The 20,529-nt window shown below is 37.3% G+C and overlaps 2 protein-coding genes across 2 annotated transcripts; both read right to left on the bottom strand.

The window, feature by feature from the left end:
- Positions 1-841: 841 nt before the first annotated feature.
- LOC132182535 (small ribosomal subunit protein uS7) lies at positions 842-5,023 on the bottom strand. The gene is made up of 5 exons (XM_059595810.2): positions 4,939-5,023; positions 4,737-4,834; positions 1,633-1,904; positions 1,325-1,528; positions 842-1,188 (listed from the first exon to the last, which is right to left on the bottom strand). The coding sequence occupies exons 2-5, from the start codon at positions 4,824-4,826 to the stop codon at positions 1,134-1,136; spliced, it is 621 nt and encodes a 206-aa protein (XP_059451793.1). The 5' UTR covers positions 4,827-4,834; positions 4,939-5,023; the 3' UTR covers positions 842-1,133.
- A 5,560-nt stretch (positions 5,024-10,583) lies between these two features.
- Positions 10,584-12,489, bottom strand: LOC132182305 (2-methylpropanoate--CoA ligase CCL4). The gene has a single exon (XM_059595509.2). The coding sequence runs from the start codon at positions 12,384-12,386 to the stop codon at positions 10,722-10,724; it is 1,665 nt and encodes a 554-aa protein (XP_059451492.2). The 5' UTR covers positions 12,387-12,489; the 3' UTR covers positions 10,584-10,721.
- Positions 12,490-20,529: the final 8,040 nt, after the last annotated feature.

Here is a 20,529-nt window from a genome sequence, read left to right on the forward strand (position 1 = left end):
AATAATAAAATATTACTTTTATTTTAAAAAAATCAAAGTAAAATTAATAAAAAAATTTCAAAGTTTTTTTTTATAATAGCTGGCCACCGCTATTAGAGGCTAGGGGTGGTTTCGGCCACTCCCAAGAGCTAAAAAAGCCAATAATAATAATAACAATAATAATTTAATTGACCTTTGGGGTGGCTCGGAAACAATTGGGGGTGGCCGAAGCCACACCTGTGATGGCCAGCCACCACAACAAAACTTTACAATTTTTTGAAATTTTTTTATAAATAAAAGTAAAATTTTTTTTAGTAGATTGTTCAGGACCTCCAGATGCATAATTTGAGACCCTCGAATTCCTTAAGAAATTCAAGAGGATTCCAGACTCAAAACATTCCAAACGCACACGATGTATTTAAAGGGTTTCAATTAGTGATCTTAATAATATGAAGATTAGGTCATTGTCAAATTAATGGCTCCAAAGGCAATTATTATAAGGCCTATAATAAGCTGTAAGAAAACTAAACAAGTTACTATTTTTCTTGAAATGCCTAAAAAAGACTAAGAGTTGAATTGCAGGGCGCTATTGGAAAGTCGTGAATAACGTGGTTGTGCCTTTCCTTGTAACCCTTTTCCTGTCTGCTCGAAAAATAAAAAGTAGTGCCCAAACCTGGGTGCCAACAGCGGCTCCCGGGCCACGAGGGGGCTAGGCTAGGCTTGTTCCTTGAGTTGCACTTTACGGCCTTTTGCTGGTTTAAAACTGGTGACCACAACTTCCTCAGTTCTTGTTGTCAAACAAGAATGCATGTGATTTGGATTTCAGCATCAGCAGCCTCAATCTTTCTAGATGAGCACCAAATAGCAAGTTCAACAAACAATGAACTAATAACTTTCAGATATGAATACAACAAAATAATTTTTTGAAAAATAAAAACCGACGTAATATAGATCTTGCGGCTCTATTGTCTAAGATCGCAATTTCTTTTAATCTGACCAGTTCAGAAACTTCACCAAAGCTGAAAGATATAAAACTAATAATTAACCGGAACTTGAATATAGTTCATGAGTAATGAAAGAGAAAGGAAAAACATCGTTCTAACAGTTGCACAAAAATTCTCCTCTTGTGTAATGGAAATTTCTCTGATCAACCCTTAACGGTTAGCCTTGGCAACTCGCTCAATCTCGTCCTTCTTCTTGATGGCATAACTGAAACATCAATGGATACCATCAATAACAAAAACAAATATGTCAAAACATGGAGGGTATGCAAATAGTAATAAATTTCTCCAAAGAAATCATTAGAGGATATGGGTAATAAGAAGAAAATCTAGGCCTCAATTACCTGTTGGAAGAACCCTTTGCAGCATTTATAAGTTCATCAGCCAAACACTCTGCTATCGTCTTGATGTTCCTAAAAGCAGATTCCCTAGCACCTGTAGTAAGCAGGTAAATAGCCTGATTCACACGGCGAAGTGGAGAAATATCCACGGCTTGACGCCTGACAACCCCAGCAGAGCCGATACGTGTAGCATCCTCCCTTGGCCCACTGTTGTAACAGAAGTATTAAATTGCAACTACAGAACATCATGCAAACATGAAAAGATCTTGGTCAAGGGACCAGAAAAAATCAGTACTTTATCATTTCAATACCTGTTGATTACAGCATCAACAATAACTTGGATGGGATTTAGGTCTGTCAGCAAGTGAATAATTTCCATTGCGTGCTTTATAATCCTCACTGCCATCAACTTTTTCCCATTGTTTCGTCCATGCATCATCAAGGAGTTTGTAAGCCTCTCCACAATTGGGCATTGGGCCTTACGGAAGCGCTTGACCGAGTATCTCCCAGCAGTATGTGGGACATAGGTTGCATGCTTGGCTGCAACCACACCTATGTAATCACTCAAAGATATGTCGCTAACCTACAAACCATATTGTCACGCCAACAAAATCAGTGGATAAGCTTCGGATAACAAACCTGATGACCAGTTATACCATTACTCATTCATCATTAAATTAGACATGTGATCGGCAGAGGCAAACTCCATTAAGTTAATTATAATGGATTTGGATAGAACAATGAAATTGAAACCATGTTAAAAATCGAAAAACAACATTGTTTTACTTGCACGGATAAGGACAAAATAAGAACATTAATTACTTAAGAGGACTAAAAAATATATTTTACACTTGACATTTTTGGAAAAGGATCCTCTCCATTTCAAATCCCCTCTATTTCTTCCAGTTAATGCATTTAGAAGGGTAGTGTTGTCAAAAAAAATTAACCTAAAAAAAAATTGGACAATTTTGTCCTTCTAAATGCACTAACTGGAGGAAATAGAGGGAATTTGAAATGGAGAGGATCATTTTCTGACATTTTTGTATTGTTTTCTCAAGCAAATACTTCATTGGAGAAACAAGCACTAGGGATTAACATGTGTAATGCCAGAGGCAGAGTGGATAGGGATAGCTGTAAAAATATTGCAGTACATAGCCCCGATGGGCTAAGTTGCTTGCATAAAATTTTCAATCAAATGCGTTCTCCTTTCTCTGACCGCTGAATAAGATGAAAGAAAAGTTTTCATGAATTAAGAGCAGTTTTCAAAGCTCAATGTGGGAACAAAAAGATATTAAGTGCAACTCCTCAACTAAAGATCAACGAACTTCAAGGAAAATAAAGATAATACACTTGGAGTGTGTTTGGAAATGCGATTTCGCACATCAAAAAATACGATTTTAAACCAAATTGCAGAAAAGATATAGTTTGGGAGTAGGTTTTTAAAATATTGCAATTTGAAAATGTAGCTTTAAGGTAATGGGATGTGTTTTTGAAAACACACAATTTTAAAGGCTAAACTCCCATATTACCAAACGCTGTAATTTTAAAGATCGAATTTTCAAAATTCACTATTTACGATGGCAAACCCAGCCGACCCTTAGAAAAACAACTTCTTAATGTGAAGCTTAGTGTCGGATCTACACAGAGGCGGGCAGGGGCACCCGTCCCACCAAAAAATATTTGAAATTTGTTTTTAAGGGTAATTTTTTTAGCATTCTTGACCCTAGCCCCTACTCCTCCTTCCCCAGCCCCTACTTATCCTCCTCCTCTTCTTCTCTGCTTGGACATATGCTTGGGTTGGCTTATTAACCTCTTCTTGAAATTCTGAATCTGTAGGATTAGTAAATTAAGGCAAGTTTCAAAAGGTTCCAAAGAGATAAGGTTTTAATTAGACTACTATTTATTTGAGGAGAGATTGATGGTTGAGAGCAGATGGCTCATGGTTGAACCTAAAAAAAAAATCAAAAAAGAAGAAGAAAGAAGAAGAAGCAAAGAGATGTAGCTTGTAAAATGAAAGAGGTTGAAAAGAAAACATCCAAAACATTTCAGCTACGAACGAAAAATGAAAACAAAACGCAAGAGAAGCATGGGTGCTACCTTGCGGAAGGCAATGCTACCTTGCGGAAGGCAAAACGAAAAAAGAAAAAAATTTATAGGAGGATGAAAATGGAGCAGACACGTGGGTGCCACAGTGATGAAATGGTGTAGATAAGCAGGCTTCGGGAGGCTTCTAAAGGGGCACGTTTTGGCGTGTTTGTGTGAGATGAAAAAAAATAATAATAAAAGAAGGACAGCACCTCTGCTGGTTTGCAGGAAAAGAAATAAAAGTAAAGAAAAAATCCTGATGCTTGTGGTACTGTTCCTTGACACACACAAATCATTCTGGAGTGCAGTTGCAAATAGTCTGCATCTAGGTGCCAAAATATACAATATATTGTTTCATATTATTGTATTTATTCATTAAATTTTGGGACTTACATGAGATACCTAAAGAACCAAGAGATAAGAAAGGAAAAATGTTAGGCTTACAAAACTTTTTACCAAAAAAAAAATACTTACAAAGTGATGTCAACAAGATTAAATTTCTCAAATTTGGATTCATCTTCTTCTCAATCATGTTGTGCCACATCATTTTTGTAATATATATATATATATATATATATATATATTTTTGTAAGCCTAGCATTCATTGTAAGAAAAATAAAATCAAATTCTCAAGGGCCCTAGATAGTTACTCGTTAACTATGGTGTTGATAACGTGTATTGTCAGCAAAATGCATATATTGAAGTACAAAGAGAATTGGTTAGCACAATTTGTTTAGTGTTAGGTTTGAGACCATAAACATAATTATTCTTGATACTAATTAAGAAAATATCCATGTTGATTTTTGAGTAAACCGTATTAAAGTATTATATTATTTTATATTAATCCCGCCCCTACATGAACAATAGCCTAGCTCCGCCACTGGTGAAGCTCAAAACTACCAATACATTAAAAGTGGCAACATCTATCATGTGGATTTGGCAAAAAAACTAGAAAATACTGTAAAAAGGTAGTCACTCTAGAGTGAAGTATAGTTATTGCATCATCGGGTGAATCACTCTAAATATATATACATATATTCTGACCGTCAATCTATCTGTTGATGCAGATGCATTAGAGTGCATCGAATCCACTCACTTCCCAAGTGTCAACGGTATTCTACTACGACAAACAGCAAGTTCAGTTGCTTATAGGCTACTCAAATCTCGATTCTTACCCTAGGGTATAACATCTCGATACATGTCTGACATCTTTTTCCCATAAAAGAAACTACTTCCACAATTATAATCGAAAACATATAGAAAATAACACGAATCAACTAAACCACATCATTTTCTTATACAGAGAGGAAATCTATTTAAATAAGTAAACCTGAACGTCCTCAAAGGTCCAACGATTGAAGAGCTTGACTTCAAGAGTAGAATTCTCTTGAACTGGAAGAGCAGCCACATCAGTTGCCATTTTTCTTTCTAATCAAATACAATGAAAAAGTCAGAAAAGAGATTCATAACGAGATATATCTGAATGCATATTATCTTACAGAGACGGCGATGAGAGAAAGACCAACCCTCACCTTTCCGAGAGCAAGAGACAGATGGAGGGGGAGAGAGAGAGAGTCGAGAGTCTCGAAGCGGCAGGAGTAGTGTGATATTGGAGCGTGCAGGACCTACAAGAAGAAACCCTAATCGATCTTAGTAATAAAAAACCCGGGCCTAACGAGAATGGATCAGCCCGGCCCATTTGCTTTCCTTCTGAGTTCATAACTTCAGACCCCGACATAGTAATCAATTGATGAACAACAAAAAAAAAAATTATATATATATATATTTGGGGGAAAATATGCTTTACTCCAATGAAGTATCCACGCATTTGCATTTTACCCCAAATGTTTAAAAAGTGACGAAAAACCCCATAATGTATCTGACATTGGCAAAAAAAACTATACATCCATCCATCAAATCTGTCTATTTGGACAGAAACTAAGTCACGTACATGGCATGTGACATTTCTCAACTGAAACTTTCGAAAATGCACTTAGGGTAAAGTGTAAACATAAATGATTTCAGGGGGTAAAGTGTAAACATAAAAATAAATAAATAAAAAAAATGTTTATATTCAAAATTAAAAAATAAAATAAATTAATAGAAAAAACCAAAAACTAAACCTAAACTTAAAACATAATGTTTATATACAAAATAAAAAATCAATAAAAAAAATATTAAAAAGAAAAAGAAAAAAAAAAAGTGGGAGGTGGCCGAGCCATTTGGGGGTGGCTCGGCCCCCTCGATTTGGCCAAGGGGGTGGCTTGGCTACCCCCATTCGGCCGGTATGAGGTACCGAACCACCCATGGGTCCCATGGGGGTGGTTCGACCACCTCATATGGCCGAAACCACCCCAAATGGGTTTGGGGGTAGCCGAGCTGTCCTCATTCAATCGGTCTAGAGGTGGCTTGGCCAAAGGGGATGGCTCGACCCTCCCTCACTTTGTTTTCTTTTATTTTTTTTTTAGGTTTTAGGGGTTTTTTTTTCTTTTTAGTAGTTTTCGATTTTTTTGTCTTTTAATTTCTTTTTTTAATTTGTATATAAACCTTTTATTTTAAGTTTACGGTTTAGTTTAGTTTAGTTTTTTTTTTACACTTTACCCCTGAAGTCATTTATGTTTACACTTTACCCCCAAGGTCATTTTTCGAAGGTTTTGGTTACAAAAATGTCACGTGCCACACTAGTGACTTAGTTTCCGTCCAAATAGACGGATAGTTCTTTTTGCCAACGGCAGATACATTGTAGGGGTCTTTTGTCACTTTTTAAAGATTGAGCGTCAAAACGCAAATATGTTGATACTTCAGGAGGTAAAATGTATTTTTCTCATAAATTTGTAAACCTAGACTATGTTGCTCTTCAAAGGCCTAAATCAAATATTTATTCCTTTAAATGTTTTATAATGTTACCGGTTAAGTTTCCTTAAATGCTTCAATTACCTAAGTAAATGTTTTAATTTTTCGTTACATGATTTTAATGCTATGTTAAGTTTTCAAACATGTGTCACTCGAATGATTTTTACCCATACTTGGCTAATATGCCTTTCTTTTCTTTTCTTTTTAACATGTCCGCACAAGGAGAGGAAAAATGAAGAGGAAATTCGAACTAGTAACGTCTGATTCATAAGATGTAGTCCCCAGCAAATTGATCTACTCCTTAAGAACTTAATACGCTCCTATTTAAGGAAACTTTCCATAATATGAAAGGAAATCTTTCATAAGGAAATCAAAATCCACCTTGTCGCATGCCATACAATAATGAGATAAATGAAAGTGTGAAAGAAATAAAAGAATGAGCATATGTTGAGTAAAATAAGTTTTAAAATTTATTCGGCCTAATAAAATTTATGGGCCCATTAGCTATGTGTGGCCCATTATCCTAACAAAGTATTAGGGCGATTAGGGATTCAACATTTCATAAACATGTTTCATTGACGTGCTCACACATTACCCATCTCTACTGTTCTGCACGTTGTGACCATAACCAACGACCAGAGGCAGTTATAGGCTTATAGCAGACTTTTTGGGAATGTGAGAGCTGGAAAATCAAGAGCCACAACTAGCACTAATTGTAGGGCAGCTCTATGAAATAAAAGTTCCTATCAGGTAAAAAGGGTTAGAATTTTGCAAGGCACTAAGTCCATTATCATTATTCTACACCTATTGATTTAGGCATCGAAGCTATCTCCCGCCAACAAGCTCCTGCCTAAACGTTGTTGTTTTAAAGGTTGAACTTTCTATCTGTTCACGTGAATCACTCGTTCGGAAACTATACAAACAGTTGAGAAAGAGAATCCAAAAAGAGGATTTTTAACATATTTTCTTAAATAATCTCCAATTATCACATACGGACAATGTCAAAAAAAAGATTTTGTTCCAACATTAAATTCTTAAGGTCATTAATTGCAGTTTACTAACTCAAACTAACGTTTTAAATGTTTATAGACACTTGACACTATTTTAAATGAGTTGAAGGATATTTTTGAAAGAAAGCAGAGTAAACTTGCTTTTGGCGGAATGAAGTCTCAGCTTCGTTCTCATTGTATATATAGGCAAAGAGTTACAATTGTAATCAAGTTTGACAAACCCAAACTTGATACAAACTAAAAGAACTAATACAATACAAACAAGTATAACAAATACAACTAGAACACTAAAACATAAGAAATAAAAACAACTCTAAGGATAATGCTAGAGAGTGGTTCGGATTTGTTTGAATTCAAAGAGTGAATCCAAAACAGACTATGTTGGTTCCTTAACAGCCCCTCTCAAACGAATAGGAGGGGGAGTAAGGAGGGGGAGTAACCATGAGTTTGTCTCTAAGGAAAATAAAATGAGAGAAGGTAAGACCCTTTGTGAAGATATCAACACATTGATCTTGAGTTAGAATGTAGCTAGCACTGAAATCTTTGTGAAGAATTTTCTCACGGATGAAGTGGTAGTCAACTTCTATATGCTTGGTACATGCATAGTAGATGGGATTGGAAGCTAAGGCAATAGCTTCTATATTATCACACCAGAGTACAAGATGATCATGGAGAGAAACTTGCAATTCTATGAGTAGCATTCGAAGCCATGAGATCTCATTAGCTGTGATGGCCATGGCACGATATTCAGCTTCTGTGCTAGATCTCGAGACAACAGGCTGCTTCTTAGCATGCCAAGACACTAAGTTGGAGTCGAAGAAAACACAATACCCTGTGGTGGATTTGTGATCTAGAGGATCACTGCCCAGTCAAAATGCCTGAAGTTGAAGAGGACCTGGAGTGAAGTGATGGCCATGATTTGGTGTGCCTTTAAGGTACCTTAGGACTCTTTTAGCAGTCTTCACATGTTCATTGGTTGGACAATGGAGAAATTGGCACAGTTGGTTGACAGTATATGCTATGTTAGGTCTTGTAAGTGTGTAATATTGTAGAGCTCCAATGATATGGCGATAGGCTGTGGGATCTAGTAGGGGATCACCATCAAGCTTGGTAAGCTTCTTGCATAAGGCTTTGCTCCAAGCATGTGCACACGATCAAGTAAATCAATAATGTACTTTCCTTGATTTAGATGTAAGCCAGATTTGTCACGAACAACATGGATGCCTAGGAAGTATGAAAGGTAGCCAAAATCTTTAAGTTTAAATTCCATTTAAAGGCCGTTGATGAAAGATTCCATGATAGATGAATCTGTGCTTATTACTATGATATCATCAACATATATCAAAGCCACACGGTTCATACCCCTCTAAATAAGATCCTTGATCCTCATCAAATTTTAGGCTTTCTTTACCCCTTCTCCTTCTTCGGCAAAATCAACTTCTTCTCCAAGCAAATTCGCCGCTCTCCTTGCTGTCCTTAGCACCTTGCCGCACCAGATCACTACTTTTCTCTTTGCCGCAAATAAGAATTGTTGCACCCTTGCTTTGATACCATAAAGAAATTCGTAAGTCTAACTCATCTCATAAAACCGGTTCAATAAGAAAGGGTTGCCCATTCCTTATAAATATACCCAAGGTCTTGTTCACATGAGATTATTTCTCAACACCCTCCCTCACGGGCAGACTAGTATTTTTTTTGGTTCTTATCACGGGGTAAGTAGTATGAGCCATATTCGTCTTGATACCATGAAAGAGAGCACAATAAACTTGTTTTTGGCGAAACGAAGTCTCAACTTCGTTCTCATTATATATATAGGCAAAGAGTTACAATTGTAATCAAGTTTGACAAACCCAAACTTGATACAAACTATGAAAACTAATACAATACAGACAAGTAGAACAAATACAACTAGAACACTTTAAGGGAAAACATAAAAGCAACAATAAAGATAATGCTAGAGATACGGATAATGCAAGAGAGTGGTTCAGATCTGTTTGGATTCAAAGGGCGAATCTAAAACATACTTTGTTGGTTTCTTAACAATTTTTTTCAGATTGGTTTGGAAAAAATTTATTTCCATCCATTTATGAATTTTCTTCCTTGAAACTTTAATTAAATTATTTCTTGCACCATATTATATATATAGTTTCATTTTGAAAAATCCATTTTTCATAACGATGAAGGATAAGCTGTATCTATATATGGTCGATGGAATCTCTGAAAAGACCTACCATTTTTCATTTCGAAGTCATTTGTTTATGGTTGAATGGCAATTTTGTCAAATAAATATAAAATAACAAAAAAATACCCTTCAATTTATGTTCAAATACCAACTTTTTTTGGGTTCAAATTTCTGTTCCAGTTAAAACTACAAAGTCGTAAGTTGGTGCACGAGGATTAACGCCTTTACCTAATGCTGCTGGAGCTCAATACAGTTGGTGTACGTACGTAATTATTGATAAGCTTGAATATCACTATATTGACCACTTCCACTGCTTACGCTTATGCCAAGAGAACCATTTTTTAAGACTGTGTTTGGCAAATGAGTAGAATTAGGAAGTAGGTCGAAACTGTTGTACGTTTGATTGATATGAAAGAAAAAAGTAATAATATTTTGCATAAAAATAAATAATTTTGTGGTGTAGTGATTTTTTTATTTGAATAATAATAAAAAGTAATTAACATGATGTAAAAAGTAAAAATATTAGAGATGATTTTGAGAAGAATTTTTAAAATTTTAGATTTGGCCCGACCCACTCATTTGCCAAACACAGCCTAAATGACAATGAAAGTAACACACTGACACGTATGCACAAGAGTAACAAGACAACCAGTCAGTTGAAAGGATGCAGTCATGAAACAAATTAATTAATTAAAATCTTGACTTAAAACAAATGTCCATGTCGTTACTTGGTAACAAAATTAACTTTAAAACTAATTTGGTTCTTTAAGATTTGGTTAATTTATTATTATTCAAATAAAAAATAACTATAAAATAAAATAAAAAATAAAAAATTCACTTTTCAACATAAAAAATTCAAAACTTTATAACAAATTAACCAACATTAATTACATTAACAAAGGTAAAAAGAGTTTGCCAAACACAACATAATTATTTGCTTAATCAAAGACCATAGATTTGAGACATGCATGTTTTATATAAAAAGAAAAACCTTTCTAGATTAAAAAAAAAATTATATTTCTGATTAAAAAAGATGGAACCAATAATTCATAATTTTATGGTTCCGTTTGGAGGCAATTATTGGATAATACTTTTTTAATGCCATATCGTTTTCCAAGCAATTCAATTGCAATTCACGCAACTCTTTGAATCTGCCCACATCAATATTGAAAATTACGCACACTCTTTTGTCAATACATAAATCGAAACAAGATTCACTGAGTCACCAGTTGCCAACTAAACGCGGGCTAGGCAACTCAACTTCTTCGCCCTACATCCGACTCACCCTTGACGAGCCCATGGACCTGGCAATCTCCCTGAGCACAAACTTCTGAATCTTCCCGGTTGACGTCTTGGGCAGTTCATCTTTGAATACCACCGTCTTGGGCACCATGTAGTGCGGCAACTTAGCCCTACAAAATTCCATAATCTCCTTCTCAGTTGGATTCCGAGTCGACCCTTCTTCCCTCAAGCTCACAAAAGCACAAGGCGTCTCCCCCCAGAACTCATCAGGCCGAGCCACCACGGCCGCCTCGTTAACCGCCGGATGCGTATACAGCACCGACTCCACCTCCACACTGCTCAAGTTTTCTCCGCCGCTTATGATGACGTCCTTAGATCGATCTTTGATCTCCAAATAACCATCTGGGTGCATCACTCCCACGTCTCCGGTGTAAAACCAACCATTCTCTTTCATGCACTTGGAGGTCCCCTCGGGGTCTTTGAAATAGCCCAGCATCACCGGCCCACCTCTCAGTACAACTTCACCCAGTGTCGACCCATCTCGTTTCACACTCGCTCCTGAATCGGAATCCACCACGTCGACTTCCGTTAGACCGATAGCCTTCACTCCCTGTCTGGCCTTGAGCCTGGCCCTCTCACTCGCTGGCAACAGATTCCACTGTGGCTTCCACGCGCACGACACCACGAGTCCTGCGGTTTCGGTTAACCCGTATCCGTGACTTACCACGAAACCCAGAGACTCGGTCCGGAGGAGCACCGCGGCCGGTGGTGGAGCTCCGGCTGTGAGGATCTGAACCGGGTTTTGGAGCGATTGGATTTTCGGAGAACTTGTTAGCATGTTGAGCACCACAGGCGCACCGCACATGTGAGTCACACCGTGTTGTTTTATCAGGCTGAAGATCGTGGGTCCATCGAATTTACGGAGGCAGATGTTGATCCCACCTACGGCTGCTATGCCCCACGGGTAACACCACCCGTTAGCGTGGAACATGGGGAGGGTCCACAAGTAGACGGGCCGCTCCTTGACGCCCCAGGCAATGAGAGAGTTAACGGTGACGATGAAGATCCCCCTGTGGCAGTGAACCACCCCTTTCGGGGCAGAGGTTGTACCGGAGGTGTAGTTTAAGATCATCGGGTCCCACTCGCTGCTGGGAAGGTCCCACCTGAACTCTGGATCACCTTTCTCCACCAGGCTCTCGTAGGTGCCGCAAAAGTCAACCGCTGCAAATGAGGAATCTTGGTCATCGCCATCTTGATCAGTGATGAGAACGAGCAGAGGGCGTTGGGTATTGGGAGGCAACAAAGAGAGGGCTTCCAGGACAAGAGAGCGAGATTGGTAGTCCACGAACACAAGCTTCGATTCGCTGTGGCGCAGGAGTACGGAGACGGTGTGGGCGTCAAGGCGGGTGTTGATGTTGTTAAGGATGGCCCCGGCCATAGGGACGGCAAAGTGGAGCTCATACATGGCGGGAACGTTGGGAGCCACAACGGACACAACGTGGCCCCTCTTGATGCCGAGCGATGCGATTGAGGAGGCCACCTGGAGGCATCGACGGTGGGTCTGCGACCACGTGAAGGTGGTGTTGTTGTAGACGGTGGAAGGGCAATCACCATACACAGTAGCAGCTCTTTCCAAGAAGCCTAGCGGGGTTAGAGGCGATGAATTTGCTGGCCTTGGCTTCATCTCTTCCATCGTTTCCTGGCTTACCTGTGTGTGTTCGTCGGAGAAGCGTGATTGGTGGTTGGATATTGCTTCTGACTCCTGTGGAGATACGTGATTGATAAGAAGAGTGTCAGCGCCATATGTCAGCCTTTTATTAAAAAAATTAATAAAAAAAAAAAAAAGAAAAAAACTTAAAAGTGGGATAGGAAACTATGCGGAATCTTCGCGGGACCAAGTTCATGAAAAAATTAACTCTTGGGTCCCACGTGGTGCAAAGAAAATGAATAATTAATGAATTCTGTTAAGTAAGACTAATCAAATTTGAAAAATGTATTTCCATTAATGAAAAATGTACACATCCATATCTTCTGACCCTGCAATGAGGATAAGAAGAGATGGATAAGGACAAATCCCACTTGAAATGGATTTTGACGAATCCACAAATAGCAAAATTCACCTTTAAATTTAGGGTAAAGTAAAAGAGAACGGCGGCAAATTTTTTTATTTTATTTTATTTTTTTTAGTATTAAAAAATTAAAAATAAATGAGATTAGCCTGGCGTGCTGCGTTCTCAGAATCATGGTCCTTAAATTTATAGGATTCCGGTATAAATTTAATGGAGGTTTTTCCCTCTTTAAATAATAGAAAAAAAAAAGAAGAAGAGTAATTTAAGGTGGTTTATTTGTGTGTTATTAAGAATAATGTGATTATTAAAATTAATATTGGGCTTGTAATTGATCATTATTAAATTTTGATTAAAAGATAATTTTAATAGTCACATTATTCTTAATAAGATGCAAATAAGATACAAGTAAGCTACCTAAAATTACTAAAAAAAAAAAAAAAAAAATATTGTGCTTTCTTGTAGAAGAGTAATTATGATTGTCAAGTATTTGGAAAATAGATTTTCAATAATAAAAAAGAATATATTGTGCTTTTTTTTTTTTTTTTTTAGCAAATACAAACAAAACAAAAGGGAAGGGAAGGGAAATAATGGATTCTATCTCATTAAAGAATATATCCTAGCTCGTACATGTCCAAGAGCTATCCATCCAACAAAGCCTTGGTTGGTCGAAGCAAAATTTACCAGAAAACCAAGAGTTATGGAACAAAGGCATCGCCAGAGCATTCTCACCGAAATCGTCAATCTTGTCTGCAGCCGTAAGCATCGGAGAAGCGGCGAGAGAGAGGGAATCATTTATAAATGAATTATTCCAACTATATATTAATATGACATCAGGTACACCTTTATTTTTATTTTTATTTTTATTTTATTTATTTGTTTATTTTTATATGTTCACACAAAAAAAAAAAAAGATGGGAGATTTAAACTAATGAATAGAATAACAATTTTAAATTAAAAAATAATGTGACAGCAGTTACTAGAGTAACGTCCCAACTTGGAGTCAATTTTGGACCAACTTTTTTATTTTTATTTTTTAATTTTGAAAAAATGACAAAATAAAAAATTGGTCATTATTATGAATAAAAGTACAATTTTTATTTTTTTTAAAAATACCAAATAAAAGAATGACCAAAATTAAAATTATTGCTTCAAAAACTTTTTTAATTTTTTAATTTGTTATTTTTTAAATTAAAAAATAAGGAAAAAGTTTCTGAAGCAAAATACAGTTTTTGTTTTTTTTTTAAATACCAAAATAAAGAATAACCAAAATAAAAATTATTGCTTCAAGAACTTTTTTTTTTATTTTTTATTTTTTAAATTAAAAAATAGGACAAAAATTGGCTCAAAGTTGGACAAAATAGTTATGCCTTTAGCATTTTCGTATTGAATATCCACCGTATCTGCGTTATTTACTTTACGGTTGGACCTAATATAAGACAAGAATAATAAAAAATCAGAAAGAACAAAACTTATTCATTAATCAATTATAATCTCTCAACATTGGAGTACCAAAAAATACTTGAATATAATTCATTATTAAATTACAAAATAACAAAACTCATAATATTTAAATAAAATACAAACTAAATACTAACAAACTAATTAATTAATAAAACTAAAACACCAAATTATTATTTTATCATCTTGCACCGCATGCACTCTACATCGATCCGACTTGCCCTTGACGAGCCCATAACATGGCCCTGGTAATCTCCCTAAGCAAAAGCTTCTGAATCTCACTCCTTATCTTGCCTTTAGCCTGGCTCTCTCTGATGCAGGAAATCTGTTCCACTATGGTTTCCAAGCGCATGACACGACAAGTCTTGCCGTTTCAGCCAACCCATACCCGTGACACACCACGAAACCGAGTGACTCTATCCATTAGAGCACCGCGACCGGTGGTGGAGCTCCAACTGTGAGGATTTTGAATTGGGTTTTGGAGCTATTTGTTTTTGGGAGAGCTTGTTAGTATGTTGAGCACCACAGGCGCACCACTCATGCATGTGAGTAAGACCATGTTCTTTTATCAAGCTGAAGATCATGGGTCCATCAAATTTACAGAGGCAGATGTTGGTTCCACACTTCCACCTACTGCTGCTATGCCCCACGAGTAGCTCCAGCCATTAACGTGGAACATGGGAAGGGTCCACAAGTAGACCGGCTCTGATGCCCCAGTCAATGAGAGAGTCAACAGTGATGATGAAGATCCCCTGTGGCAGTGGATTGAACTACCCTTTAAGAACTTTTTTTTTTAGGAAAAATCAAATTGATTTCATTAATAGTGGTCAAGAGCATAAAAGCTCTTACAATCACAGAACATACAGTTCTACAAGATCATAGCCGAAGCTAAAAGATTACATGTCAAAAAATCAAAAATATAACAAATCTTATAATGAAAAACCAATCTATGACATCAAACATCAATTATTCTAGCCCGATCTTTAGATTATAGAACGGATATGCTAATGCAGACTCCTTCCAAGAGCATAGGACGCCATTTTCTAGGTATGAGCAGAATACTCACACCCAAACCATTCTCCTCTCGACCCGAAAGCCAGAAGCATTATTCACGTCCTCAGCCTAACAGCTAAGACCATAAAATAAAAACAACAACAACAACAACAACAAAAAACAAAAACCCCTCACAAGCAACAGTGGAGAAGCACAGCATCGTAGACATCCCCTCGGAAGACACGCATTGACTGAAGAAAATGATCAGATATAAGGTTGAAGAGACTAGATCTAAAGCAACCCGTCAGAAACGGAGACCTGTGGAGTCGACAGAGAAGACGCTGAGCACTGCTACCATGAAAGGGATCTAGATCTTCCCTTCTCTTGAAGTCTCTTTTTTTTTTTTTGGAGGGAAAATCAATCTGATTTCATTAATAGTGGTCAAGAGCATAAAAGCTCTTACAATCACAGAACATACATTTCTGCAAGATCATAGCCGAAACTAAAAGATTACACGTCAAAAAATAAAAAACATAATAAATCTTACAATGAAAAACCAATCTATGATGTCAAACATCCGCTATCTAAGCCTGATCTTCAGATTATAGAACAGATCTGCTAATGCAGACTTTTTCCGAGAGCACAGGAAGCCATTTCCCAAGTATGGACAAAATACTCACACCCAAATCATTCCTCTTTTGACTCGAAAGCCAGAAGCATTATTCACGTCCTCAGCCCAAAGGCTAGGACCATAAAATAAAAATACAACAACAACAACAAACAAAAACAAAAACCCTCACAAGCAGCAGTGGAGAAGCACGGCATCGTAGAAATCCCTTCGGAAGACACGTCTTGGCTGAAGAAAACGATGAGATCTAAGGTTGAAGAGACTAGATCTGGATCTAGATCTACGAACTAGATCTAAAGCAACCTGTCAGAAACGGAGACCGGTAGAGCCTACAGAGAAGACGCCGAGCACTGCTACCATGAAAGCGGAGGATGGAAGAGATCTGATTTCATTAATAGCAGTCAAGAGCTTAAAAGCTCTTACAATTACAGAATATACAGTTCTGCATGAGCATAGCTGAAGCTAAAAGATTACATGTCAAAAAATCGAAAACATAATGAAAACTCAATCTATGACGTCAAACATCCGCTATCACAGCCCGATCTTTAGATTATATAAGGCTGGCAATTTTTGTTAGTTCTTGTGTTGGCTTAATTCAGTTCCAAAATGCAGATGCTACTGTTCACGGCTCAAACACTGATATAGAATACTCAGAATCCAATCTCCACCGTTCATAATGTAGATTCATGTGTTATGAACGTCCCTGCAAAATTTCAGCTCAATCGGACCACAAACGCCTATCGATCGGAGTTATTGATGAAGACTGGACAGTCCGGGTCCGGACCTCCAGAAGCCGGGTCCGGACCCCATTTCCAGAAACTTGATTTTTCAAGCAGGGTCCGGACCGCCAGAGACAGGGTCCGGACCCCATTACCCGAAAGTTCATTTTATGAGGCCTGTCCGGACCTCAGATTTGCAGGGTCCGGACCTGGTTGACTTATTAGGGTTATTTTCTATTTAAACACGATTTTGCTACATTTATATGTACGTATTTTTGGAGAGCAAAATTAGAGAGCTTAGAGAGAGATATTGTTCTAGATTATTTGAGAAGGATTAAATACGTGAAGCCAATCGGAGTTCCGGTGAAAGGAAATCTTATAGAAGAATTGTGCCAGATGTTCTGGAAAGGGCTACTGCGGTAGAAGTCAAGTGGGTCGCTTGTCGTGTACAAGGAAGAGTAAATTGCAAAGGTTTTGTAATTCTTCTTGTATTCCTTATTCTTCTTATAGTGGATTGATTTCCTGGGTTTGGCTGCCCCGGAGAGGTTTTACATTTAGAGAGTTCTCTAAATGGTTTCCTCTTCGTAACCAAATATCTGTGTTCTTGATTTTCATTACATATCTGTATTTGGTTGATTATTGATTGTTAGGTCAGATCTTATTCCGCTTAATATTTGTGAATTACCTAGACATTTGAATAGGTGTCGTTTGGAGTCGTTTTAGAATTTTCTTTGACATGACCCACGAACACGACACGAAGTTAGCAGGTATTGGGTTTGGGTCTTAATAAGACCTCGCTAAATTCGTGTCTGGCGGGTTGACTTATTTAAATTTCCTATGGCCCAAGCGTGTAAGTCCCAACCCATGGCCCAAGCGTGTAAGTCCCAACCCAACCCGGTAAGAATAACCATAAATGTCCTAAATTCCTAATTCCTAATTTCCTAAACACGACAGACTCTCCCCCTCAGCCTCACGACTCTGCCGTCTCACCCCACTACCCCAGCAATCAGCAACCACCAGCCCCCTCCCCCCCCCCCCCCCACCAGCCCACCCAAACCGGCGACGCCAACCGGACTCTCTCCTCTCTCCAACTCCAGCACTCCCTCTCGGCTCTATCTCCCTCGGACCCTCTTGGCTCTCTCATCTAAAAAGCGTCGTTTTCACACCCCTGCAACCGCCAGCTCCCCCCCACCCAAACTGGCGACCGGAGTCACCACTCACCAGACTGCCTCTCCTCTCTCCTTCTCGGCTCTATCTCCCTCTCTCATCTAAAAATTTCACTCACACGGTCACACTCTTTCTCCGTTAGCCCGACTCAGCCGCGCCTCTCTCTCTCTCTCACTCCACTCTGTCTCCGACTCTCAGGTATGGCAGTATGTCTCTGATTCTCTCTATCTCTTGCTTTGATTTTTATTATTATTACTATTTTTTTAGATTTTACTGGTTGTCTTATTTTTTGCATTTTTTGTGTGTACACTATAAATATTGATAATTATGATTTGCATAATGTATAATGCATTTTTTGGTTGTCTTTAGACTGTTTGTTAGCTGGGTAGAGACTAGAGAGTTATAGGCATGATTTCATTGATTTGCTATGCTTGTTTTTAGACTAGTAGACTAGTAAGTATTAAATTATTAATCTGCCTCTACTTTGTTGATTATATAGTGCTCAGAACATGCTTAGATGTGGCTAGAATTTGATAAACATTTTGTGTAGATAATCAAAGTGAAATATTGCTAAAGTTGAAACTTGAATGTAGCGGCCCAAGTTCTAGAGGTAGAGCGATTGGGAGCAATTGTAACATATTCATATTTAAACAAAATAAAAATATTTCTCCTAATATAAGATCATAACGTCACCAGAGTACTATAATTTTTCATTTATAAAATCACAAACACATAATGTGCTAGTATTCAATAATCTCATAAGCAATAAAATTACACCGTCTATGCTTAGCCCAAGCCGTCTATAGATTGGAGTCCCAGACACTCCTACTGCTATTGCTCCTGCTAGACCATAAAGCAGCGATAGGATTTCTTTTTAACAACTAAGAGCCCCACTGGTACCCATGTCTTCAATATTACGATATATATATATATATATATATATATATATATATATAGAGAGAGCAATCTGAAAAAGATGTATAGGGAGAAGGGGTGAGTTCGACAACTCAGTAAGTAACCACAAAACCAAGATGCTATAAAACATGCTATACAGATTTCTATGTCAAAATCTCAGTTATGCACAATAACAATTTAGGCAGAATAACATAATTAACAAAATAAGCATGATAGTTGCAAAATGAGTAATTGACAATTAATACAAGAATCGCAAGTAAGTTATGAGATATGCAAGCACTTCATTTTGCTTTTCTTTTAAAATTATTGTTTTACCCTTTGACCCGACGCCACAATTTTACCGTGAGCAGCGTACGTTGGCGTGTCCCGAAGGACCTATATGCTCATCCTGTCGTCACAGGAGAGAGCTACCAGGTTGGGAACTTCCCTAGGTGAAGGCCACCTGGCCGGTAGCACACACCTTCTCGTAACCGTCCTTCGGTGTGCTTGCCATGCTACCCTATATGGTACCGATCGTCATTGTAATCGTGTTTCGGGTTAAACATTTTTAATTATGAATGCACATATAACATTTCATATGATTTGTAAACTCAGCTGTAACTGTATACTGTGCCATGAATGCACATATAACATTTCATATGATCTGTAACTCATCTGTAACTGTATACTATGCCATGAATGCACATATAACATTTTATATGATCTGTAAACTCATCTGTGACATGAACTTTGAGAACTCTTTTCATTCATAATTGTAGTCATGTATAAATCATGAAATATGGTAACTGTATCAAAATTCTTAAACAATGAAATATGAATAAATAAAACTTGTCATCAAAATATGGAATGAAATGCAATTGGAAATCATGTAAGTGAATCCTTTATAAAATTCCTAACATTTTATTTCAAGGATTTATAATAAAATTTGTTGGGGGTTTTGGTGTTGTGTCCCCTTACCTGGAATTGCATGCCCTTATTTTGAATCTGCATCCAACTTACAATTCCTACAACGGAGGTAAAAAAATTTACCTTAGTCATTAATTTGTTTTCAAGTCTCAATCATGCATCACTTTAGTTGCTAAGGATCTTAACTCTAATCTTTATCCTACCATCGTCTATCCTTAGCCAAAAACATTATAGTGACATCAACCCTACCATGCTTGATTTATATGCCTCACATAGAATTCTAATAATCAACTCCACTAAGGCCTTAATTTAACCAATTGCTTTACACTAAAATACCAAGGTTATAACATTATTATTACTTTAAAATCATCCGACTACAATTAACAGCTTAAGAAGTCTATCTAGCCATAATATCGCTATCTTCCTAAGTCATTTAATTTAGCAACTTACTCCTAATATCAAAAGTTTAGAAACATTTACAACAATCACTCTAATTATCATAAGACGTACTAGCATCTAAACCCAATAAGCATCAACTTAATATTAGGAATTTAGCTACATAAAAGATATGAAAATATTATGTTGGAGAATTCTCTTTTTTTTTCTTTTTCTTTTTTTTCCTTCTTCCTCCTCTTTCTTTCTTTCTCTTCTCTCTTTTCTTTCAGACTTTTCTTCTCTCTTTTCTTTCAGACTTTTCTTCTCTCTTTTCTCTTCTCTCTTTCCTTTCTTTTCTTCCTCTTTCTTTCTTCTCTTCTTCCGGATCTCTCCCTCATCTCACGCTCACTTGAGCTGTGAGCAATTGAGAGGGTTTGCTCTTGACATTTTCCCTTGAGAGCTTGCCACATGTTTGTCCCACATGCATCCAATTCCTTCTTAACCACAAGACAAGTGTCCACCAAGAAAGCCATAGAAGCACATGTTACTTTAAGTGTCAACCAAGGAAACGATACAGACATGCTGTATAACACCTGTAGCTATAGG

This window comes from Corylus avellana, chromosome 5 (genome assembly GCF_965113065.1).
Source record: "Corylus avellana chromosome 5, dhCorAvel1.hap1.2, whole genome shotgun sequence".
NCBI lineage: Eukaryota > Viridiplantae > Streptophyta > Magnoliopsida > Fagales > Betulaceae > Corylus > Corylus avellana.

What these genes read in the sequence shown, in the direction of transcription:
- LOC132182535 (XM_059595810.2), bottom strand. Translation starts at nt 4,826, where the DNA reads ATGGCAACTGATGTGGCTGCTCTTCCAGTTCAAGAGAATTCTACTCTT. An exon ending in GGACCTTTGAGGACGTTCAG is followed by an intron (nt 1,905 to 4,736) that starts GTTTACTTATTT and finishes TATGGTTTGTAG; the next exon opens with GTTAGCGACATATCTTTGAG. An exon ending in GTTGATGCTGTAATCAACAG is followed by an intron (nt 1,529 to 1,632) that starts GTATTGAAATGA and finishes CTGTTACAACAG; the next exon opens with TGGGCCAAGGGAGGATGCTA.
- LOC132182305 (XM_059595509.2), bottom strand. Translation starts at nt 12,386, where the DNA reads ATGGAAGAGATGAAGCCAAGGCCAGCAAATTCATCGCCTCTAACCCCG.